Source organism: Capsella rubella, unplaced genomic scaffold (assembly GCF_000375325.1).
Source record: "Capsella rubella cultivar Monte Gargano unplaced genomic scaffold, Caprub1_0 scaffold_2, whole genome shotgun sequence".
Taxonomy (NCBI): Eukaryota; Viridiplantae; Streptophyta; class Magnoliopsida; order Brassicales; family Brassicaceae; genus Capsella; species Capsella rubella.
Genome location: NW_006238922.1, coordinates 9,201,615 through 9,228,077, shown reverse-complemented (window position 1 = coordinate 9,228,077; position 26,463 = coordinate 9,201,615). Strand labels below are relative to the sequence as shown.

At 32.7% G+C, this 26,463-nt stretch overlaps 3 protein-coding genes and 1 pseudogene across 4 annotated transcripts; 2 read left to right on the top strand and 2 right to left on the bottom strand.

The window, feature by feature from the left end:
- Positions 1-184: 184 nt before the first annotated feature.
- Positions 185-3,623, bottom strand: LOC17894840. The gene is made up of 14 exons (XM_006302153.2): positions 3,303-3,623; positions 2,904-2,994; positions 2,717-2,801; positions 2,559-2,628; positions 2,392-2,461; positions 2,157-2,226; positions 1,822-1,867; positions 1,478-1,730; positions 1,186-1,394; positions 1,020-1,094; positions 873-933; positions 712-792; positions 554-633; positions 185-450 (listed from the first exon to the last, which is right to left on the bottom strand). Exons 1-14 carry the CDS (start codon positions 3,437-3,439, stop codon positions 372-374), a joined length of 1,407 nt encoding a protein of 468 aa, XP_006302215.1. The 5' UTR covers positions 3,440-3,623; the 3' UTR covers positions 185-371.
- Positions 3,624-6,746: 3,123 nt separating this feature from the next.
- LOC17894951 (transcription factor bHLH30) lies at positions 6,747-8,772 on the bottom strand. Its single transcript, XM_006302373.2, has 2 exons — positions 8,020-8,772; positions 6,747-7,476 (listed from the first exon to the last, which is right to left on the bottom strand). Exons 1-2 carry the CDS (start codon positions 8,617-8,619, stop codon positions 6,982-6,984), a joined length of 1,095 nt encoding a protein of 364 aa, XP_006302435.1. The 5' UTR covers positions 8,620-8,772; the 3' UTR covers positions 6,747-6,981.
- Positions 8,773-16,696: 7,924 nt separating this feature from the next.
- LOC17894014 lies at positions 16,697-17,334 on the top strand (annotated as a pseudogene).
- Positions 17,335-21,363: 4,029 nt separating this feature from the next.
- Positions 21,364-22,675, top strand: LOC17896626 (transcription factor TCP12). 2 transcript variants are annotated; one of them, XM_006302353.2, is made up of 2 exons: positions 21,364-22,381; positions 22,474-22,675. In XM_006302353.2, exons 1-2 carry the CDS (start codon positions 21,406-21,408, stop codon positions 22,575-22,577), a joined length of 1,080 nt encoding a protein of 359 aa, XP_006302415.2. In that variant the 5' UTR covers positions 21,364-21,405; the 3' UTR covers positions 22,578-22,675. The 2 variants fall into 2 exon arrangements, with proteins under 2 accessions (XP_006302415.2, XP_023644064.1); XM_023788296.1 differs by having other exon boundaries at positions 21,364-22,403; positions 22,474-22,581.
- Positions 22,676-26,463: the final 3,788 nt, after the last annotated feature.

Here is a 26,463-nt window from a genome sequence, read left to right as displayed (position 1 = left end):
TGACTAGGCCCAAATAGTTTACCCTGTCAAACCCATTACCAGATCTTTGCAATCCATTTTTTAACAAGACCTTAGTGGAGACCCAATCGCTAAACTGAAGACCACAGAAGTAGCCACGGAAATCACATTTTGGCAAATCAGAAACAAGAAGTTAACTACATGGGAGCAAAAAAAAAAAAAAAAAGAGAGAGAAACAAGATTCATGAATCATGACATATACGATGGATTACAGTATTATGTACATCCACTGGAAAACGAATTGGATTTTCCTATGCAAGTTGTAACATATATATATATATAAGTGCTTGCTTCATTACTAAAAAAAACCAAACAAGCAAGAAAAAATTTCTTCATTATGATCGTCCGCAAATCTATACATCGTATACAGGCATACGCTCCTCGATCAGGACACGACATATCGGGCATTTCTTGCATTTCTCACAGCATGTACTGTTAAAACCAACAAAATATCAGTAACATATTCTAGCCAAAGATAAACTTGGTATGAAGTTAAAGTGAGATAGAGAGAAAGAGAGAAGGAACTTTGGTTTACCTGCAGAGGACGTGATGTCTACATGGGAGTAGAACTACATTGATGGGATCTTCAAAGCAAACTCTACAAAGAATCTTCTCCTGAAATTTATGCTTATGTTGGGTAAGCAAATCGTTACTTCGATGTATTAAACAGAGAAGGTTGAGTGGATGTATTACATTTTGAAGCCTTTCGTACTCTTGCTGGCTATAACTGGTTATATCTGTTTGCTCACTCAATGCAGCTTGGAGTCTCCATATCTGATGAGGAGTTAAAAAAATTCAGGATTTGGCTTTGGTGTCAAAATATTTATAACGAAATGACTTATGTCTAAATTTACCTCTTCAACAAGATCAGACTTTGGCATTTTCTTCACAACCTCTGGTGAGAAGGTGTTGTATCTGGAAATAATTGGGAGACAAAACTAAATTTGTTTTCAAAAGAGCCAATTTGTTGTCTTGATGTTACCAAGAGATAAGAGCTTTACCCAGTAGCTTCTCCAGAGTAGAGCCTAGCTTGTTCTTCCCGACTTCCTTCATCAATCGACCACCAGCCAAGTAATCTGTTGTTCATTACAATATGAGAAAGATTAGTGTTTCGGAGTATTTCTTCACCAGAGGTTCCCATTGTTCTGTTTGTTTCTGCTATTGTACCTTGCACCATGTTGAAAGAATCCCAGGAATTCACGAGCTGATGATGTTACACTATAATATCTACCGTAAGAACCACCACCACTATTTATTAACAAGACTGATTTCTCAACCAACCTAAATAAAGCAAACAATACTCCAGCTCCTTGTAGCAGAAAAAGTGGTACAAACAGAACTAAAATTGGAATGTTCTTGGCAGAGGCAGGTGTTCCCTGGGATTACATTAAAGAGAATTAGCTCGAACTGGTGAAAAAGGTAATGTTTCAAAGCAATAGATTTTGTCTCTGTAGTATACCTCTAAGCGCATGAAAAGGATAATTTGAAAGGTAATGAATGGTATTTTCATAACATGTCCACCAATATCTTGGAGACCACATATTCTGTTGCTTTGCTGATGCACGTCGTCAGCGCTTACAACTAGACCTCTGTTCCAGTCCAGATATCTTACTGCCATCGACGATGAACTAGGTTCCGGTACATGTGAATACCTATGAATTGTTTGGTTGCTCCACTTTGTACAGACAAGAAAGGCAAAGCACTCTGCTATTCTGTATATTGAGGAGAAAAAAGTTTGTTCAAGCCCACCATCGAAGAGATTTTTTAAGAGCCAGAAGGACTTCAAGAGATAAAGTAGTTTACCCAAAGTTTATAAACAAGTCCCACCATCCCAATGCAGCTACGTCACCTATGCATGGATTTGAGACATGAAAGAATCAGAAACAACAAAAACAGACTGAACATAACAAGACAGAGAGATTATGAACCAGAACAACAGTCCCGAGAAAAACAGTTGACTCTACAAAATTACATACACAATAACTATTACAACATAAATCACCAGATAACGATCCAAACATCTATCTTTAGTTCAACTTGACATGGGACGAGAAACTTCAAGAACACCAATAAGGTTGCAGTAGGAAAGGAGAAGATGATCAACGAAAGAGAGAGAGGTAAGTAAATGCACAACATACCACATAACTTAAGAAGTGTGAAGGTTGTTGCGGCAATGAAGAAAACCATAGATATGGAAACCCAAAAATGCTACAAAACCAATAGAGAATGTCAGAACCAACCTGGAGAGGCAAGCTAATAAGATGGAAAAACAAGTCAAACCAAAAGGTTCATTTAGTCTTAAGCAGTGGATATTAGCCCAGTGTATGGGCTACGAGTACTAAAATGTGTGTATATAGAGAACAACTAACTTACAGGAAGTGTTTCCCATATGGCTTCATCACTCATAGTTTCCTCATCTCCAGGCATGAGTGTTCTGCACATTCTGCAGGAAAAGTAGCAAACAAGATTTTATTGTTCAGTACTCTAGAGTAGTAAGAAGGGTGAAACAAAATCAAACCATAAAGCATTGAATGAAATACCTGACATTGTCTATCAAAATTGCTACCTCGAAAGCAAGCAACGGTAGGAAGACAATCTTTAAGTCAACAACTGCAAACAGAGGGACACTACCAAAGCTATAATAAACCCCACTAGTCATATATGCCATGATCAAGAATTAGAAGTTATGAATAATTACCATATTTATCTTCAAGATGTACACAAAGAAGGATCTCAAAAGCAACAAGCAGTGGCGCTGCCATAACCGAATGAAAAGGAGCCCACTGCCACAACAAAACCAAATTAGGAACTTAAACAGATTCACAACAACCCTGCAAGCTAAATTATCAAAGAATCAACCTAAGAGAGTCATAAAAATGTCATACATGTCGATCATGAGGCATTGATGGAGCAGGCAACGAAAATCTACCTCGAGCAATCACAGCATGAAACAGCCACAAGGGTGTAAATATAAACCTGTAAAACAGACAAAAACACACACACAAAATTGAAGGGAAATGAAATCTATCCACAACAAAGTCTTAATCTTTAAGAATAGTAACTTTAAACATCACCAAAGATTCAAAGTGATTACACTTAGAGAAAGATTGCTATTTTAAGATAATCACAGTTCTTATGAAACTCAAAAATCCAATTTTAAAACAAAAAAAACTGGGTTTAAAGGAAAAGACTTTGCATAATTGAGAATCCAATCAATCAATTCAAACATTTCCTAATACCAAAAACAGAAGTCAAGCCACCAAATTTAAAAAAAAAAAACTGACCACCATGAATGAGAAACAACATGATCAAGCTTCAAAGCAAGAAGAAGCGTAAAGGAAAAGAGCAAACAATGCGCAGAAGCGGCTTGAAGAGACTTCCAGACTCTTCTCCAACTCATTACTCTTCTCTGTACCAACATTATCGTAACCCTAACAATCAGACAGAACCCTTTTGAACTCAAAATCTAAGATCTGATTGTTGTCAAAATCTGGAAAGTTTCAGAATTTGAGATTTTTTCGCGGAAAAATTCAAGAGGGTAACACAGAGAAGAGAAAAAGATTTATTCTTTAGAGAAAGAGACATTTTCCGACTCGGAGAAGAGGAAGGCTGAGCTTCCACGCCAAAGCCCTCTGTAAAATTTATACCTTTTGACATTAATACCCTTTTAATTTTTGCTGCTATTGTAACGAGAGATAAGGGTACTTTGGGAATTAGGAAATATGATATAAAAGTGAGAGATCTTATTACTACAGTAACTAATAAGAGAAGTAACTAATAAGAGAATGTGATTTGGTTTTAGTAATAAGATATTTTGTTTTTCACAAGTCACAACATACGACTCTCCCTGTTACGAGGTTAGATAGAATTGTAAGTTTTGTCGTCCTTTCTTATAAAAACAATTAAATACTCTTCGTTGACAAAATAATTAACAATAATTAACACTCTTCCGTTTCAAAGTTAATCTCTTGATATTGAAATATTACAGTATGTATATTACTTAAGTCTAAAACAGAACATTAATACTAAATACTAGTATGTCTTTGGTATAATTTTTCCGGATATTGGATCGAATTATTAAGGAATGTTGTTGGGAGAATCAACTTTTGAGCAAGAATGACACATACACCATGTTGTATTATGGAACAGTCGGAAAAAGAAAATTATTATTTTGTTAAGGTTAAACAAGAGGTCACTTTGTTGGAAAAACATTAATTTATTTCCTAAGCAAGAATAGCACTAGAGATTTTAATAAAGCAAACCCACTTGATGGAAATTAAAGAAGAAAAGAAAAACATGTCAACCATAAATTAGCACCACGACCACGAGCCATTTATGATTGTGGTCTCTGCTTCTATCCCAAGTAAGAAAGTGGCACGAGCTCCAGCATTGCTCTCCTAATAAACAAGTCCACAACGTTAAAATCGTTATAGAGATATAAGATTAAAAATGTTATCAAATTTCATCATATGCTATACCTATCGATAATGATTGATGGGAGACATATGTTGAAATTCACCAATAAATACATCGACCAATAGCAAGTTTTTAAAGTATTATATAAAGTACCAATAGTGTTCAATAGTTTTGTGAGATGATAAAGAAAAGTCGTTAACTCTTGTTCATTTGATTAAAAAGTTATCAAGGTCTTGTCGTGCAAGTTTATGTGTTTCGGCTAGACTCTAGAAGAGAGATTCTCTCCTCGTTGATGATAAGATTGATGGCAGTTGTTTAAACATTAAAATTAAATAGAAAAGATTGATGGAAGTTGACAAATGATAATGGTTTTAAATACACTAATAACAAGGGTTTGAACAGTGACCTTGAAACGGAAAGCACAATTACAACCAAATTTCTCATATTATAAATAATTTGGTTAAACCATTGATTATTTTTTGTTGGAATCTGATGGATTAGCTAAGAGAGAAATATGACACAATTTTATAGTTTAGTTCATAGTTGTATCAGTTTACAAATAATGGTGACTTTTACAAACAAGTTATATGTTTCTTTTATTAGTATAGATTTCTTAAAACTTGTTCAGAAATCAAACATAATATACATATTTACCATCTACAGTAAAACCTCTATAAATTAATACTCGATAAATTAATTATCTCTATAAATTAATAAATTTCTCCGGTCCTAAGTTGGGACCAGTGTAATTTTAGACAGATTTCGATAAAATAATAAGACAATAATTTTTTTGAAAATCCTTTGTAAATATATGGTCCCATCAATATTATAAATTAATAACTAGGTAAAATTTTCAAAATATATGTATATATAGACACATTATTTTTTGTTAGAGTTTATTTCTAGTATTTTACTATATAAAAATTATTAGAATTTTCTTTCAAGACATAATAATTATTATTTTCTTTGTTAATGATTATATAAAATACTAATTATCATGATTAAATCTTATTTTTTAATATTTTTTTGAAAAAACTTTCCAAATTAAGAAAATCTCTTTATAAATTAATAATTATTAATTTACCAATAAATTAAAACCTCTATAAATTAATAGATTTTCATGGTCCCAACATTATTAATTTATAGAGGTTTTACTGTATCTTATGTTTTAAAAGTAAAGGTTTATTATAGTTAAATTTAATTACTTAAATATGTCAGAAGATGACTGGGCTTGGTTTGTTGGGCCTTCAGAATGGGTAGTACGTAGAATATCTTTGTAGAGACCAACAAATTAAATAAATCTCTTCTCATTTTGAAATTTTGTAATCAAACACGACCAACTCAGCCCTAATTGCAATTATCCAAAAACTAATGATATTTTGTAAATTTAAAATTCAAAACCATAACTACAGAAAGCCAAAAGAGGATTTAGTACTAGACAATTCATATGGCCAGTCACTTGGGGGTAAAAGAAATGTTAAAAAGAAAAATGTAATGACAAGTTAGGGTACAACAGTACTAAACATCATAATAATTAATAACGTCTTTACGTACTATTACACAACACTTCATGATGCAAGCTTAACACAAATACGACGTCAATTACTTATGTTCCTCGTCATGTACGTACCAATATCAATCACAATCACTTATCATCCATCGTTCATGCACATAAAAACTCATTTCTTTCTCAAATATTAAAATTTTACACCTTGATTTGACCTTACTCACTTCCTTCATCCTTAAATAGTACTTCTCATCAATGCAAGTTTTAGCATTATTTTTAATGAAAGTCTAATATAATTCTCCTTAACAAATTACGATTTCATGTTAAATTTCATGGAGCATCCTCAAACTAATTGGCTACGTACGTACTTCATATGTTAGTCTTGGTCCCATTCCTACCTCCCACCAGTCATGGCTCATGATGCAGTTTATATAAAGCAAAATATTTGAATATTGTTTAGGTCTAATAATACTTGGCTGCTTATGGATGTGTATGTAAAATCGTTACACGAAAAAGATTCTATGAGACACATAAAAACACAAGGCAAAAGAGTCAGAGAAGCATCAACGTACGAAGCTCAGAATCCCAAACTTGTCTCATTTTGTTATCCCCCCGGACAGAACCCGACTAAATCAATTAATGATACACATCATCTTTTGGTACGTTTCCTGTTCTTCTGCATTGTCTCTTTTTGGCTTCACACGTTCGCACATTGCAAAAATTAACCCAAAACCCACCAAAAATTAAATTCAAATCCTCCCACGGCCAATAAAACGGATTTTTGCAAAACCCATGCATTTGGCCATACATAAATCATATCATATCTAGAAAACAACTCAACGATATTCAAGAGTCCAAGACCTCAATAACGGATACAAATATCTCCGTTATACATAGTACATACACACAAACACACATATCTATAGTATAACGTGACGTACAACAACATTCATTTCCATATCCATCAAACGACACACACGTAGTAGATACACAGAAAATTAGAAAGAAAAAAAAGAGACAGCGATTGAAGTAAAAACTGATTACCTCTGATGATGATGTTGTTGTTGTTGTTCAACGATAGTTATAGTATTGTGACTACTCATTCTCTGTCTCTTAGCATTCCCAGAAGAAGATGACTCCTCCACATTGCTCTTCTCCATCACCGCCTTCAAAGCCTCCTCTATCGTCCCTATACAGTACTCTTCCTCCACTTCCTCGCCGGAGCTCTCTTCTCCAGTGACAAACAACACGTTCTTGACTCGTCCCCCTACGGTGGTTATCTCCGCCTTAAGCGTTTTAAGACGCATCGCTTTCAACGTTTTGATCATGTCAGGCAAGAGATCCGACCTGTCTTCACAGCAAAGCGACGCTTTGATAACGAATCTACCATCTCCGGTGTCTTCCTCCTCCGTGAAAGCTACCGTTAACTCATCGCTCTCCGTTGGGACAAGATTTGTCTCAGAGATCACTGAAGTCTCTCTCTTCAACTCTTTCACATGTTGGATCACTTCAGCTAGTAACGATGCTTTATCCGTCTGCATTGAGAGAAAAAAAAAAAAAAACCATAAAGAAAAAAAACATAATTTGTATAGTTTCGAGGAGAAAATTATGTGGTCGAAGAAGAAGTTATGATTTGGTCCGGCAATAAGGCTTTTTTATTCTTTTTAAGCTGCGCCGTTTGTTTCTCTTTATTACATCAATTAACCAAACGACGACATAGACGTTCCATATTCCATACTTTTTATTTATACTACAGTCTCTGACTGATTCTCTCTCGGGACTTTAACAAATACACAGGAGATCATTGATCAAAACAGAGAACCTTTGAATAACTTGCTTCCTTTTTGATAAAACCTAAATGTAAAAAACAAATATGAAAAAAGAGACAAAATGTGACATGAACTTTCATGTCGCAGCTACTATGTTTGTCCACTTCAGCTCTACATTGTTTTAATATTCTTTTTTTTTGTTTTAATTATGAACATCCGTTATGAATCTAAACGTTTTGTAATGATGATTGATGATGAATGTTTTTGTTATGTACATGAAAAATTTATGTATAAAGAATTTGGACTTACTTTGGTGGTGTTGGGTAATATGCTACGGAGCTTAGCTAGGTGATTATTGATTCTCTCTCTTCGTCTTCTCTCAGCTTCACTATGACTCTTTGAAGCAGCTAAAGCTTTAGCGTCCATGATCTCTTGTGCTGTCATCTTCCCTAACTCAGCTTGTAACCCAAAAGGACCAGACCCGGCTTGCACTACCGGACCTAAAGCCTCGGACAAGATCCGAAGCTGTTCATGGTGATGATGTGCTGCTGACGTGGCTCCACCAAAACCCTCGTACCCGAACTGTACTCCCTGGTGATGAGCTCGACTTCTGTTGAAGAAACTCCCGTAGAAAGATCCTGGAGTAGAAGAAGGAGGAGGAAACTGATCGAATGGTGGTTGGATCGAAGTAGTTGGAGGTAGAGACCATATTGGGGAGACAGAATCTTGAGATAAGATAGTGAATCCGGATCCAACGTTACCGGATGGTCCAAAAGTTTCGGATTGAGAGGGATCGTGATGATGATGATGGTGAGAGATGAGTTGGTGGAAGAAGAGGTCGTTTTGGTAATTTTGGATGTTGTTCATGGCTCTAGAACTGTCTTCTTCTTCTTCTTTCTTTGCGCACATATCACTTGTTCCTATGAAAACACAAGAGTCTTCATCTTTCAACTCTTTCTCCTCCTCTCTCTCTCTCTCTCTCTCTCTCTTTATATATATATAAGTATATATTTAGTGTAAGAGAAAGAAGGTAGGAGAAGAAACAAAAGTTGAGAGAGTTAAAAAGAGACAAAATATTGCTTTCAAATGTTTAGAGACGCAGACATATATAGAAAACTCATATGCGTTTGTATCCTATATATATAAATCTATGGTTTGAAGGACAATAGGGAGTTTGCAACTTGTGTTATATGTGTTGTGGTGGAATTATTAAAAAAGCAAAAAAGGTAATGGGTTTAAGATTCTTTAGATTATCGCCTATCTCTTTTCTTTACGCATTTAGTACTTCACTGTCTATATTTTTAACTTGCAGATTAACTTGATTTAAATATAATAATACTATCTAAATTATTAGCACTAAACAGTTTTTTGATAAGTAAGCCTTTTAACAATAAAACATATGAAAATTGATTTGGCCTCTTCTATATTAGACCACTAAACTAGTTATTAGAGAGCACATACATAACACACTGTCTAGGATAGTGTTTTGTTTCTCTATTTTACTTTTCATTGGTCAAGAATGGTTCTCGTTGATGTAAATCCACCATTGTATATCAGTCAAGACATGTAATCTCATAGTTGATACTAGTATCGTGTGTATGCTACCATTTGAATCAAATTCTCATAACTAAATATATTGACCCTGTTAGATTATAAGTCAAATAAGATTTAATCTTATAGTGAATTATGGATTAAATGAGTTATTGTAATATAGATAATGGGTTACCTATTTTATCCACATGATTTTTGTTAAAAGAAAATTTATATATTTCATTTGATTCATCATATCTTAATATCATTATACCATCGTCGTCATACCTAATCATCATCATACAATTTTGCAAAATTTTGGAAATCATCATTTCAATATTATTTATATAAACGCAATTATCCAACGTCAAACTAGAAAGGATTCCACAATGTTTTTCCAAAAATATGATCTTGCAATCTTTATTGTAAACAACAAAGAGATTCTGACAAAGAGAAAAAAAAAAAAGAGATACAAATCCACAATTTCTCTTATAGATGATCTTGATGATGCATGATGCTATAGTGATCATTATGCTATGATGATGATAAAAATGATAGTACGATGAGGATGTGATGACAAAGATTGTATGGTACCGATTATATGGTGATACTTGTTAACTATGAAAATTGTTTTATATAAATAAATTATTAATTATTTTTAACTTATATGATAAATAGATCATTAGTTGACCCCTATTTGCGAAATGGTTTACGTTGTTCTTTAAAGTCTTTAACCTACCTAACATTCACCGTTATTGGGATTAAAAGCCGGTTTAACTTAATTTAGTTGGTTAGCTTGCCCGGGTTAGATTAATTAGATACCTACAATTGTACAGTTCTAATTTCTTAATGAAGAATACAGTTTTTGATAATATCTTCAACAAACTCCTTCTTCCGAGTTCGTAATAACCATATTAATATTATCGGTTAAATTGATTGGATTACCCATTTCAACACTAAAGATAAACAAAAAAAATGAACATAATAAAAATTTACATGTAATTCACAATCGCTAGTGTCTAGTGCTAATGAAAACCTCATCTTAAATATACAATTGTTAAAAAAATCGTGGAACGAAGTTCTTTCGGTGACATAACTAATAAAAGATTCATTATAGGTTTTATGTAAATGGATGTGTGAATCTTGAGATGCATATAAATATATGTAATGAGAAACCTACACAACTTGTACTCTTGTAGGTCTTCCTATAGAAATTGTTTATACTAATTAGAAAGCCAATATAATATGGGTTTTATAGACATGTGTGTTTACATTCATGTAATAATACAAAGATAAACTTTACATTTGGTTATATGATGTGTCTATATAGATGTATGGATGGTTTGCAACTTGGAAAGTTACTCTGCAAGTCGTCTTTGCTTTCAACTTACGAAAAGCTCAACTAAGGAGTGTAGCTATCAGGGAAATCAAAATTAATAATGTTTTTAGTACATTAGTGATCGGTCCAAAAATTGCTTTAAATCACATCCTCTCAGACTCATAGGATATAGGAGAGCTTGAGAAACACTATAACTGAAAAACAAATAAATAAATAAAAAGAAAAACAGAGAGTGAACACAAAACACAAATATTGTCGGACCGACCAAAGACTCAAAAAAGGCTGGCCGTATCATCATGACCTTAGTCTCAAGCTTGCAATCGAAAAGCCCTTTTGCTTTCCTTCTCACTTTCATTTCATTATAATATTTTTCGTTCTCTCTAGTGTCGGCTTAATTTAGTTTCACATCTACTATACTTCTTTAGTTCTTTGCATGTCCATAAGACGGACGGATCACATTTAAATTCTGCTTTTAAAACTGTTTTTGTTGTTTGACAAAAAAAAAAAAAAAAAAAAACTGTTTTTGTAATTTCCCTATCAATTTCTTCTATACCAAGTTTTTGTTTATTTACTAAATGAATTAAATATCACAATACCGACTCTCTGTATTGACATGTATACATACAAATACAATGCACGTGTGCGTATTTTATAAATATGTATCTTTAGGTTTTTATTTATGAGGAAAGCTAGTATATGTTAAATTTTTCTCTATATAACCCTCTATAATGTTATGCATAACCAAGACAGTCAAAGGCAAAAACACAGTTCACACTAATTTCAGATAGAACAAACTTTATTTTGCAATTTTTATATTGTAACGTAAGAATTCTCTAACCATAAATAAAGAGAGATGTATATATGTAGAGAAAAGCTTGTCAAGTCTCTCTGAACATTAAGTTTATACCTTTTGAAGTAGATTATAGTGTTTAAAGTTTGACCGACCTTGGTATTAAACATCCGAGACGGTTTAAATCATACTCAAAAGCCAAAAAATAAAACATCAATAAAAGTCTGAAAAGAACAGAATAATTGTGCATAGCAAAAGAAAGAGAGAGTAGGGAGCCAATTTTGTTCATGAAAAAACCTTTCATTGTGCTCTATCTCTTGAGCTTCATTTCCCACGCTAATCCTTTATGGCCTTCCCCAAAGACCTTTTAATCATTTTGTCTTGGAACGTACTCTCTCTCTCTCTCACACATGCACTTTATAACCCAAATTAACATGACAAAGTTGTAGACAAAAGTAGATAATCTTAAGAGTCTATTCTTAAAAATAATACTTACTCCATCTTAAAAACCATTAGAGGCTTGATATATGTGTATTAAAAACTCCACATCTTTACATTCATGCTTCCAAAACTATTTAAAAACAATGTCAATTACTATACCCTATATATAGTTTTACATTAACAAAAAGTTAATCGTTGATTTCGATTGATTGGAGAAGAGAAACAATATATTTGGTTTCAAGGAATGGAATACGACAAGAAGGAGAAGATGACACATAAGGCAAAGAATTTGGGAAAACAAGTGAGAAAAGGAGGAATGATGGTATATGTTTCAAGTCACTTTTTCAAAGACGCACGCACAATTTCCCAATCACATTCTTCTTCCGTTGCTTCTACTTTCTTCAACTCCTCTCTCCCCATAGTACTATATAGTCTTAGAGAAATTATACTTTTTCATTGACTACACTTTATACTAGATACTACTATTCTTTTCTACCAAACCGCCTTCATAAATCACAGCGTTTTTGTTGTAAACTGTATATTCCCTGAATTGGCTCATAGTTGTCATAAAACTATAGAAAATATAGGATAAAGCTAAAAAAATCACATAGCAAAGACAATTTATCAAGGTGAACTAGGAATTTATTATCGAGGTCCTAAGAATTATTATTGAAAGTTGTGATTAAAAAGAACAAAGTATGAATACATTAATGTTCACAGTCAAACGTTAATGATTTGACCCAAAAAAAAAAAAGGGCAAACGTTAATAAAAATGAACTCTTATTATCCATTTATATGTTGATCCAAGGTTAAGTACATTTAGTTGTGGAGATTTATCAAAATGGATTATTTAGGTTAATTAAAATTTAGTGAGGTAATGAGTACTTAAACATAAAAATAATTTCTTATAAAAAATTTAATCCTCTATATCTAGCAATTTTGATTCATTTAAATAGTATAACATGGTTTAAGATATACAATAAAATAGCAAAACCATATGTATTTCTGGAAAAAAAAAGCAAAAATCATAAAAGAGGCTACAAAAGCAAAGTAAATAAAGAGGTTGACCGGCAAAGTGCGGACAAAAACGCAGTCTTTGTAAGAAGTTTGGTTAACAAAAGTAAAAAAGAGGCCAAATCATAAGACACAACATAATTTTTTCTTTTTGCTTACTGACCCCCAAAAAAAAAAAAAAAAAATCACACTTTTATAACTGTGTCTTACTTTCACAATTCCATTTTACAGAGGCTCCAGTTTTTACCAATTTGGTATAAACATTTTGGTGCCTTTTGTTTCGTTTTACACAATAATAATATTATTTACAGTTTGGATCCCTTTATATAAAAGATGTAATTTCTTTGCCCAAAAAAAAAAAAAAAAAAAGATGTAATTTCTTTATCATCTAGTGGGTTTCCGAGTACCGTATACGTATTTTTCCCTTATTAATTAAGTCGTGCATGGTGTGCATAGAGGTATATAATATGATAGAGAAATCTATTAACGAGACTTATAATAATTGGTATAATTTGTTATTAACTTATGTAGATACAACTCATATTCAATATATAATTTTTTTTTGTTGACCAAAATTCGATTTGATCTGTAGTTTAAAAATAAAAATGGTGTTATTGTACTTTTTTTTTTTTGATAACTCAAGAGTGATTTCAAAGGTTTTGTAGGTCTAAACACTAATTTTCTGGGGTCGAAGGATACCATGTTAAATTTCGAACTTCTGTGGCCAATGATACTTGAACTTAGGTGGTGGGAATTACTTCCTTTTATCACTGGAGCAAGACGACTTGGTTTAATTGTGCCGTTTAAGTTTGAAAAAATGTTTTGTGTGTCTTTTTAAGTCTATGTGAATTTTGTTTTTTTTTACTTTACGTACGTCTCCGAATAAGTGGGAATGGTAATCGTGTATCAGTACATGTATGTTAAACACGTTGGCAACTCACCTGATTATTCGAGTCTAGTAAAGGAGGAGTCTGTTCTGAATCAGATGGTTTAACATAGGTACTTGACTTGTTACTTGATTCGACGTGTTTGTTGGGAGACTCTATAACATTCTCAAACATGAACCATTGATAGATATGGTGTGACTTATTCACTTTTACTTGTTTTTTTCGGTGCATCAGTTAGTTTTCTTCCACTAAGAAAAAAAAAATGAACAAAGGGTCAGTATCTACTCACACGCATGGGTCTATTGGTCCCCTATTCTTTTTCTTCTTTCGTACCTTCTCAAGAGTCCATTTATGTTTTTTTTTTTTCTTCTTAAGACATCCATATTTTATATGCAAATGATAGTATTATACAAGGAACATTATTGATTAACATATTCAAATGACAAATAATCGTTGCACTACCACAAACCATATATGCACATCAATCACCACTAATCGACGATTTTTTCTCAAAAATATTGCGTCACTTTTACCTTACGATTACGTTTAGTTAGGTCTCATGTGTCATGTGTCATGTGTATATAATTTATAAATGCAGATTGTGTCAACTAAACATACTCTTGTTAAAAAATAAAAAAATAAAAAATTATTTCCATATTGATATTATTAGAAGCCTAATATCATTTGCTCATCAAACTATCGTAATCTATATAAACGGAAATGTGTAACGATGACAAATGTTTCGAAGCATATTGGAAAACGTATGTGATCATTAACATATCTGCAATCATTATACGCATGTGTTTGTAGATATATTGTATTATGACTTTGTGTAATGTATACTGTACTATTTTACCTTTTTAGACATTTTAAATATTTTGTCCAAAAAAAAAAGACATTTTAAATATATTTCAAATAAATTGTAAATACACACGTCCTAGTTGAATTAGAACAAGAATTCTACTACTATAATTTTTGATTGGTGAAATCAATGAATGGCTCACGTATCGATATCTTACAGCACTATAATCGTAATCTTACCGGTCTATTATCTTCTTGGTAGAGAGGACAATAATATAATTAAGATTTGAAGAATAAGTCTTAGTGGAGAACAAGGAAGAAACAAAGCAAAGTGCAAGAAACTTATGCGGTTTTAGTCATAGATAAAACATTATGAGTTTTGTATGTCTGGTCTAAAAAAGGTGCGTCTTCATAATGCATAATTAACATGTTCTAAATTATGTTTTGGGGATAGTCAAAGAGATATCCCACAAAACATTCTCCCCTTATATGTATCCCCAAGGTAAGAAATTTGTCTTCTTTCTTTTGGGTCGTTAACCACTTCAAACTGTCTATCTGCTATCATTTTGACAAAGCAGTGGTGACACTGGAGACTTTTATGCGACCAACTAATTTTATACGAAGAACTAAAGGAGACAAAATTATATATATATGAAAATAGGTAATAATGGTTTCTTAATCAATCATGGTTAATTAACCTTGTCATTAGCATCCTATTCAAGTTGTGTTTAAACACAGTTGATTAATAAATTAGTTTTAGTTATTTCTACGCTCTGCTTTGATAATTATGAAACAATCGAAAGATTAATTTCCCCATCAACCTTGAAACTACAACTAAATTGCTATCACTTATATAAAAAAATTAAGGATCAAGTCCACTGTGATGGTATAAATAATCAATTAATTTTTTTTTTCTTACACCATCATACTACATAAGAACTTAATACATTTTTTTTTTCATGTTTCTAACCATGAGATATATATATAGAGAGAATATTAAAAACAGGTGAATTTATAATTTAGTATCGACACTTTCAAGTTGACCGGGAAACTAATGTATTAATATATAAAAATAACTAACCTTGTATTACAATTATAGAAGTTACATAGAAGCATGCATAAAAAGAATGAAGTGGAGTCGAAAGTGAAACTGAATCTTACTATCTACTGTGCTTTCGTCTCTAAATGAAAATGTATACTAAAATAGCAAAAATGTCTATCACACCACACCAGGAGAAGGAATAATCATCATTGTCACTCTCGTTATCATTACAACCCCATTTCCCTCTATACATATATAAATTATTGCTTTCGATCCAAATCAGTTACTAATAAGTCGAGAATCACATGTCATTTACATATTAGTGCTCATGTTCTAGGACAGATATATTTGTGGTGATTCAGCCTTCCAGAATAGCAAACCTACCGTGACATATATGAAGATGGAACTATGGACCCAAAAAAATGGACATAGAGGTCCATGGGAAAAAGGAACATCAAGAAATTTTCAGTCACTTTGATTTGTTTTGGTACCACACGATCGAATGTAACTGTTAACATGCATGCTTATAATGAAGTTGCATGTACATGTGCATATACATGTGACTGCGACTTAGTAAATTATATAAATTGACAAAGTGTGTGTTTTCTGCGTGTGACTGTGTGAGAAACAGATCGTACATTTCATATACATACTCAAGACTTCGCCGTTGCTTCAATCCGAAGCCTCGTTCCACATGCATTTGCATCATTGCTTCGGTCCATGCCTTCTTTTTTTCTTTAGTTCTTGAACCAGGTTATTAATAAAGTAATTCGCAGGCAAAAATAACATATTTACTTCTTTTAAAGCACTGATTATAAGTAGACAATTATACATATATAGGGACTATGGCTCTACCATTGTCGGAAAAAAAAAAACCCTGTTTCTTTCACCTCAGAAAATTGTAATCCCCTAATAACATATTTTTGAATTTTTACATATTGAAAGATAGAAAAATTAACATCTGTCGAAAAGCCCATTTATTTCTTAACAACCATTGTTTCCAGTTATAAAACTAAAAGCCTCCACTACGAAGGCTCAGCCCATATTTCAACGTATAAGAATAAACCTGTGGCCCTAAACTTCGTGTATTTTTTTTTGCCGTCAACACACAAAAACGTTTTTGTCTCGTTCACATTCCATCAATGTCTACGAAGAAGAAGAAGCCATCGCCGACGTCAAAATCTATAACAAATCCGTCACTTCCTTATGATTTGCTATTGAGCTGCATTGCACGTGTCTCAAGATTGTACTATCCAACTCTCTCCCTTGTCTCCAAGAGCTTTCGATCGCTCCTAGGCCGCACCGAGACTTGTATCTATGTGCCTTTAATTTACAGTTCTATCCATCTAAGAACCCTAGCTGGTTCAGGCTCTGTCGGAAACCTGATCAAACCCTAACCAATGACTCTAGTAAGAAAAATATGTTAAGAGGGTATGTTTTGGTTTTAGTTCCAATCCTGAATTATCATCCTGCGTCTTCTATGAGTCTGGTGGCCGTTGGTTCAAATATTTACGACATTGGCGACTCCAACCCAATGAACTCCTCTAGTGTCTGGATTATGGATTGTTGGTCTCACACGTGGCGGCAGGGTCCAAGCTTGCGGGTGAAGCTACAGTCATATACTGCTAGCGTACTTGATCAAAAGATATATTTAGCAGGATGCTACAACGATGGTGATTCTAAATACTTAAAGCATTCTTGTGAGGTGTTTGACACATTGACACAAACTTGGGATCCTCAGCCCATCCCTTGCAGCGAAATAAATTTGGGGGAAAGTTGAGTGGTTGGATCATGTTCTTACAGTCCCGAGAATATATCATTTCGGGAAGGTTCTTGCTGCTACCGTTTGATGAAATGAGTCAAAAGGCTTGAACATGATGTTTTTTTGGTGTATGCAACTATGATGAATGACCTATCTTTTGTTTCACTTATTGAAAAGACTTAGCTCTCTTAATTACATTATTGATGAAAACAACATGGTGTACACATTATGAAGGGGAATTGCATGTGTTGTAAAACTTCTCAAAAGATATTGGAGAGAGCTGGTTTGCTCCAGCGGCAATGATTAACTTCTTTGTTGATCAATTCCGTTAAAAAGCAATCCTTATGCGGTCAGTGCTGTTGGTTGATCGATGCAGATGATGGGGATTTAGTTATCACTCTATAAATCTTAATATTTGTTTTTAGTTTTATAAAGTTATGTGTGGGTTAAATATAACTCTATATTTTATAGCGTCTTAGATCATCTCTAATGAAACGATCTTAGAAAGTATCTTAACCTAAGATTTGCAAAAGAAAAATGTATTTTTTGCTATAAAGAGGATTTTATATAGACGCTAACAAAAATGAGCTCATAAATATGAAAATCTACACACACATAAGGAACAACCAGTATGTAAATCAAATTATTTGGTAAATAAATAGTATTTTTGTTGACAAATTAATAATGTATTAGAAAGTGACGTTTGTCCCACACATGCATGAACAAAGGAGGACTTTTACCGCAAATCTAATCGGTGAATGTGTTTTTTTTTTTTGTGTTCAAACGGTGAATATGTAGTTTGTCCAGTGCTCACATAATAAATGCATGCTATTGTATGGGCTCTGGAGTACTCTTGTAGTCTTGTGATATGTTAATTTGACATTATATTCTTGAAAAGTAGTTTTCGTGGCCAATGTTACGACAATTTCTATAACTTTTACTATACGGTTTACATTAACTTCGTTAATTAAATTTTATTTGATTGATAGCTCAAAACATGTAATTTACTTGTTTGAAATAATGTGGTCAATATATCATCACAAATGTTCAAACTCATATAATACATATATACATGTTAATATGTTATTGTTGACTGATCATATCAGAAATTTCTACCTAACCCATAATTATTAACATGGTGGAGGGCTATATATGTGTTATAACATGATAGGCATGTTATAAGATTCACATAGAAAGGGATTCATCATCATTAGCTCCTGAGATGACAAACTTTGAGCTCATTTTCCTTCACTTTTACTTTGACAATGACCTTTGTGGGCTTTCAAAATTTCCTACAGTTAAAACTAAAGTATCATCTAAGCAAATTCAAATGAGGAAAAAAAATTTAATGAGGCAAAAAACAGAGAGGACATAGGACTATGTAATGTGCACATATTTCTCTACAGTCAGCTATATTTTCTCTTCAGGATCGAGTTTAACTCTTTCAAATAATATTCCTTTAAGCATACGTGCATAAGAATTATAGTTATTGGAATATAATTTAGTCTCTAGTATATATGTTTTAAAACGAAAAAAACATATGTAGCTAGGTGCCTTAAGCGGTTCAATAAAAAACGAGGAACTATAAATTACAATAATAGAGTAACATAAATTATAGAAAATAAAAGTAGGTTTTAATGATAACTTTTGGTAACTGAAAGTCCAATATTGTATATACCTGACTCTTACAATTTTATCATTCTTATATCCACAAATGCATATATGATTGTATTTGTGAAACTCATCCCTTAGGGGACTTTCTTTCTCAATTTATAGTGATGCAAACTGATGATACAATAAAAACATTGTGGTCTAAGCTAAAGCTACTTTGCAACTTTTGCCCATCACAAAAAAAAAAAAACATAAAAAAATCGAATATATGCTTTCCTTATTCCTTAAAATTATCAAACAGAAAACCAAATGTATGATTAGTTGATCACCATTTTATTAAAGCTATGTTAATCATATATAAACTAAATAGGTGGGACGAGATATTTTCCATACAAAAATCTTTCTCCATCTTTTAGTCCAAGTGACATTTGAAGTACAAATGTTATAACACAAATAAAGTTTATGTCAAGTTGTCAACTATATGCTAAATCTATGAAAGAAGAATGAAAAAAATACCAAATCTTCAAGAAAATACTAAAGTTATTTCAACATATTCAAAAAGCTTCAAAAATGTTAATTAGCAAATTATTTCTGTAACATATATAGTTTTGTATGATGAAATGAAACGTGGACATCTATGGGGATGAGAAGTGGTCAAAGGAAAAGCAATGAGAGAGGGGTAGGTATTAATAAAATAGAAGTCTATAAATTTCGTAGGCTCAGTTTGTGTCTGTCTCTTCTAAGTCCTAGCCCTAACTCCCTACCTATATTTTCTCTCCACCAATCACATCTCCTTCTTCTTTTTCTTCCATACATGAAGCATCAAGAAAACTATAGTCTATAGGTTCGATTTAGAATTTTTGTATACAGAAATCTTAAGAAACAAATTAATAAATGTCGACAAAAAAAAAGAAACAAATTAATAAATATGCATGTCGACTGGTGATTCAGCCGATCACGCATCATCGATATTATGAATAATTGAGCGTGAATTACAATTAAATTATATGTCGTTTAATTTTCTAATTGAAATCTTTTTTCTAACATCGAAACTGGAATCTAAGTCCTAACAAAAATTATATTCAAGAATCAAGTCACTTGCATTGTTACCTCCCAAAGTAACTCATATGCATATTCATCATTAACCAAATTAAATGAAGTACTCAAAAGAACATCGATCTCGATCTCTTTAAGGTATGCAAATTGGTTTATACCAAATTATTGTAACACATAACCTAAAAGATGAAATATAATTAGTTCGATCGTGGACCAGTTCTACAATTTTGTTTTTCTTCCTTCGAAATCCCAGTATGAGATGAAGTTTTTATAATTCTTCTACTAAACACTGTATGTCTCCAAATATCTAAGAAACGAATAAAAAAAAATATATATATTCCATCTTTATATAAGATGAAGATGCCAAAATTATGAAGATGCCAATATTATCTTCCAATAAAGCAGAAGCAAGAAAATGAAGAAGATGGGGTTGCTATCAAACAACAAAGCAACGCCCACGTGAAGGGATAAACAAATAGGCCTTAGACTTGGTCCCTTTCGTTTTCTCTTCCCACTTTTCTTCTCTTAGCTATATATCACCACTTTTTTCATTACCCTTAATCACTATCACTCCCACACCTTCAGCTTAACCTTATCCCACACCACACCACACTTATACTAAGCCCTTTCTTTTTCATTCGTTCAATAAATTAAAGCACTTTTTTATTACATAATGCATCATCAACTACCCTGTATAGTACATATGTGGCAGTTAAGAAGAACACAGAATTGCTCATATGATGAGCCTTCTAGCTAGACTAACTTGAAATTTCAATAGTACTATAATTAGTTTACTTAGCTTTGATGAAAGATTGGCCTATTCTCCGGTCTTAAGTATACATCCTAACTTTTGATTATGTAATGAAGTAGTAATTAGAACAAAGTCGATTAGGCCTCCCAAACTAAACTTCTAATCTTTTCCCTGAGCTGCGTCAAATGTGTATATATATATATCAATAATTATATCATAAACCCTATTACATATATACCAAAATTACTTAAAGATGATAAAATAGAAATTGATTCAATTTGAATACTTTAATTAGTAATAGTGAACATTGTAAGTTTATCCCTCCTTTTGTTGTGGACAACCTTTTGAAGCAGAAGGTAGGGTAACCTCAACCAGAGGAACTAATCCATATTAGTAACGACCAAACCATTCCATATTAAATACCATCTCTCCATAATTCTATATAAATAGTATTGGAAATATATTTACGGAGGTGATAGAGACTTATACAATGTATTATTACATGTATGATATATACTGTATATATGTATATATATTGCTTTATATTTTCTATAATATATTTTTTCCATCTTCCTCTAGCTATCAACCTTTATAGCACACACACCAAATGGCTTAAGCGAAGATAGGAAAAAGAAGATTCTGTTTTCTTACCTGTTTCTCTCTTCAATCTAATGTTTCCTTCTCTAGACACCAATGGCTATGTCCTCTTTGATACCTTCAGTCCTCGTCAAACAACCATACTTCCTCCTTTCACTACCCACATTCAAAGCCCTAGTTCCAACCATCACTTCCCTTCTCCTTCTTTTTCTTTTTCTCCAGATTTTCTTGAAAATGCTGATGAATCTTTCTTGTTAAGCCAATTCTTGTTTCAGGAGCAAGACGCAGCAGCAAATGTTGTTGAATCTCCAAGAAAAGTTTGCAAGAAGCTTGAGAAAAAGAAGCATAATGACAAGTGCGTTGAGGAGGACACTACCTCATCAGAAAAGGTTTCAGAGAGAAGAATGGCTAAGAAAAGGGACAGGCATAGTAAGATCTGCACGGCTCAAGGTCCTAGAGACCGGAGGATGAGGCTGTCTCTTCAGATTGCTCGCAGGTTTTTCGATCTTCAAGACATGTTGGGTTTCGACAAAGCCAGCAAGACGATCGAATGGCTTTTCTCCAAATCAAAGGCTTCAATCAAACAACTTAAAGAAAGTGTTGCTGCATCGGAAGGAGGTGAAGATGATGAACATTCCCAGGCTAATGAAAAGGCAAAGGATGAGATTCTTAAAGTGAAAGTTTCAAAGAGAAGGACAAAGACGATGGAGAGCTCTTGTAAGATGAAGGAGTTGAGAGAGAGAGCTAGAAAACGAGCCAGAGAGAGAACCATAACAAAGATGAAGATGAGATTATCAGGACTAGTTGACACCTCGGAAACAATTTCAGATCCTCAACAAGCAACAAGAGAGATCAAGATAAGCAATGGTGCACAAGTACTAGATGGGAAAAATCAAGAGCAAGAATGGAGTACTAATGTGAACATGGTAGAGTATCAAATGGATTCTGTGAGCATCATAGAGAAGTTTCTTGGACTAACCAGTGAATCTAGCTCCTCTTCCATCTTTGGAGACTCCGAGGAATCTAACACAAATCTTAGCTCAATAAGAGGTACGACTTCATTGTATAGCAGGTAACAACAATGTGTTAATTTAAAACCCTAGCTAATTAATGCAGTCTTTATTAATGTTTGCTAATTCCAGGAGTTGTGGCACCAAGTGAACACAACACAGCTTCAATAGCATCAGTAGATGAGGAGACGAACCCTATTTCATCTTTTTCTCTATATGATTATCTCTGCTACTGATGATCATGAGGCTTCATCCTTCTGAGGTATTTGAAGTTTATGTTCTATGCATTAACATAAAAGCCTCACTGAGACAAATCTATCACATATATATATAAATGTAGTCATTTGTGTGTATGAACTAGATCTAGATAGTTTGGTGTGCCTAATTTGTTTGAGGCTTTGGATACTGCTTGATTGATATGGATATCTATAAGTTCTATTTTTTTTTCCGGTTTTAATTAATTTCTAGCAAGTTTCCAATTGTCTAGCATTAATTTCTGTTGTTGGTTGTTTTATGTAGTTAGTTCTAATAATTGCTTTTACATACATATGTTAGTGTTGATAAATTTCAAAGACATATATAAGCACACAAAACAAACTTTTATAAAGATTGTAATGGCACAATCGTTAGTCAGACATAAGTCACATAATTATGTCTGAGCCTTAACTATAGGCTAGTGTTCTTAAACTACTTAAGTGGTAGAGATTATACATCTGCGTGATTTCTTCATAAACGTTATGGCTGGCCAGCAAGTTGGACTAGGAAACTTAAACGAATAATCGTTTAATTCGGGTCAGAATTGAAGTAAGTTAATTGTTCGTGACAGACTGGATTCGGATTAATCCTTCTTTGATAAACTATTTCAGTATACATATAGAAAAAACATTGGTTTAGGACTGAACACTCCAACTTCCATTATGTCGATTTTTCTGCCAAACTCTCAATCATTGTCTTTCTTGTACTTTCTTGACTTGGGTCCAGACATACGTCCAGTGAAGGTTATTTCTTCGAAAATAAAACACTTTCAAACGAAATTCAAAAACCAAACACTATCGACGTATCTTAGCAGTGTAATGTAAGCATCCATCAGCTTTGTTTCTATATGGGAAGACCAATCTATATATTCCTTTTTTTGCTAAGGAAGCAATGTATAAACTTTAAGATATAAAAAATTAACGAGATTCCTTGATTTCTCCCTGATTGCATGGCAAAAAAACTCCACGCATCTACTGATTTGCCAAAGCATATGTCAAACCAAACCAAAATAACAAAGGATCATCGTCTAAAATGACAATGGATTGATGTGTAAACAAAAAAAAGAGGAACAATGGATCATCCGTTACTCGCAAAGTTACATGCCTACTAACTAAACCAAATGAAATACAATATGGGTCCGTAGCCCGTAGGCCCAACAAATCATGAACATTTACCGACTTGAAGAGGATGGATAGATATTTTTACAGTAGTAAATAAAAAAGTCATAGCCGGAAATTGAACCAAACCAAACTAACACTAAACCGATTTTAGTGAAAAAGACTAATTTAAACCGTATACTGTAACTCTTATTTTGGAAAAAGCGTATATCTAAAGTAATACCAAAAGTAGATCTAAGCATACTGTAAATCTATAACATTTTAATTAAAATCATTCTTTTAGTTAATTAAATCTTTATATATTTCTATTGCAAACTTCCTTTCTACTAATTAATACCAAACCAGACCAAGTTGCTTCTAACCGAGTATATACCAAATCAAATGTGTATTTCTATATGATTTGGATTTTTTTTATCAAAACTTACAAAACCATAACCTAGAAAACAGAACATCCCTAAATAAATCACACCATAAAGCATTTTTAATAACGACCCCTAACTATTGCCATGTAATGTGTACTGTGAGAAACTGATTCATATATAAGAAATTAAGAATTTAAGATACCACGAGAAATAATATTGGAGTAAGTAACCTTGGTCATTCTTCGGTTTAGGTCCTCTCTTAACCTTGTTTTGTTTTTCTTTTCTTGTGCAATTACTCTTGTTCTAATAATATTTTGCGTATGTCAAAACTTTTGAAGCCAATATATTGTAACATTTAACAACTGAAGAAAATATGACATGTGTTGACTGTAAAAATTTGTACACATATATTGAAAAATTGTCCATAGATCTTCTTTGTTTAGTCTTTACTAGCATAAAAGAAGAAACATATGTTTTGAGGTTATTTACTTATATTTCAAGTTCAACTTTAGAATTTTATATATTCGAGGAGAGAAACAGAAGAGACTTTTCTCAGATCTAGCTACGAATAACAGGAGGATACTAACCTGTAAAGTAATGTAATCTCTGGGACTTCTTGCTTACACTTTCTCTCAGGAGCACCTAATCTTGATCATGGGTGTATCTATATAACCTCTGAAACCATATGTTTTGTAGAGGAAGCTGAGTAGGAAATCTACTAAGACCTGACAAGAATGAAGCAGAGGAAGAAACACAAATGTACGTTAAAGGAGCTAGTAAACCTCACTCTCAACTTTATTAAGCCTTTAAAAATATGGTGCAGAATAGAGGAAATAAAGAAGGATATAAAAAAAAGTAGGAGGCTACATTGTGTAATAGTGTCCTAAGAATTTACCATGCCTGTTTTTTTTTTTTGGTGCATCTGCCATGTCTGTTCAAAAAGAGAAAGAAAGAACATATATAGTAGAGTCGATCGGTTTTGCAGACCCCAAGCATGGGTTTTTCGAGCTATGTCCAATCAGATTTTGGATAATTCTTTGGACTTGTATTTTTTATTTGCTTAAAAAACTCATATAAATAAGATTATTACCACAAATGGAACCTACAACTAGAACTATTTTTAACAATCAACTCCTTGCTCAAAATTAAAGACTTATAAATCTCTTATATGAACTATTACTACAAATGGATTTTTCAATGGGTTTAAACTTCAAACTAGTGTTTTTTACCTTTTTACTCTTTCTTTACAGTAAACTTGGGAGATTGGGACCAGACTAGATTTTTCTTTTAGACACAGAATTGAAGTCTCAGTTAAAAGATATTTCGTTTCAAAATTTTATATACATATACATGATTTGTCAGAATTAGTCGGATATTTCCGAAATGATCAATATGTGCGAAGAAAAAAGTGACTTTTATATCAAATATTTCTGGATACAATTAATGATAATTTACATTATCATGACGGGCACACTATTGAAAATTTGAGGAACAAAATTTAGTTTTATTTGCATTTTTTATTTTGATAGGCAATAAACTAAAGAGATGTAGAGAACAAAACGTAAAGCTACTGTTATTGATTTATTTTTTTGGGAAAGAAAATAAAATAAGAATGAGATATGGATGTCGAGAGATAGATCTTTTGGCAAAATGTAGCTGCTTCTAGATTACATAGACTTGCACTGCAGGCTCGTACGGAGCCTTGTCTAATTTTATTGCCTTTAACTCTTACAAGTTACACAACACAAACATATTGAAGCAATATGATGACCTCAACACGTAAAAAAAAAAGAAAAGAAAAAAAAAAGAAGACAATTCATTGATTCCATATCACCTGCTTGTGTATCTGACGTACAGTTTCATAATAATATCCACCATGTTAAATCCTTAACAATTTGTTCTTAATGCATATTTAATACCTATATTGACATTTTTCTTTTCTTATTTTAGGATTAGTGCCTTGTTAACCGATCTGTTTAGGTTTTGTTTTGAGCAAAGAAAGGTAAACTAATGTGAGTTCGACCACAGTCACCGCCACTCTACCAATCCCACCATCTCGGTCTTATTGTCTACTTAAGAACCGCTACCATTTGTCTGTCAAACACTCTCAAACTTACTATTACCCAACCGGAAAAATTGGTAACAAACTCATGATGAAAATTTCCATCTTAAATACACACTTAACATCATAGTTTTATTAATTTTTCTATGACAAAACTTAAAAGTTCTGTGGAAAAACTATACGTTTAATTTGTTTTTACTGTCGTGTTATCTGTCTTCAAGTTTGATGTATTTCAATTTTGGACTCTTTTAGCATTATCTTTTTTACTTTGATACATTGTGTTTTATATACCTTGAAGTAATTAAGGAAATGAATGTGAACGATC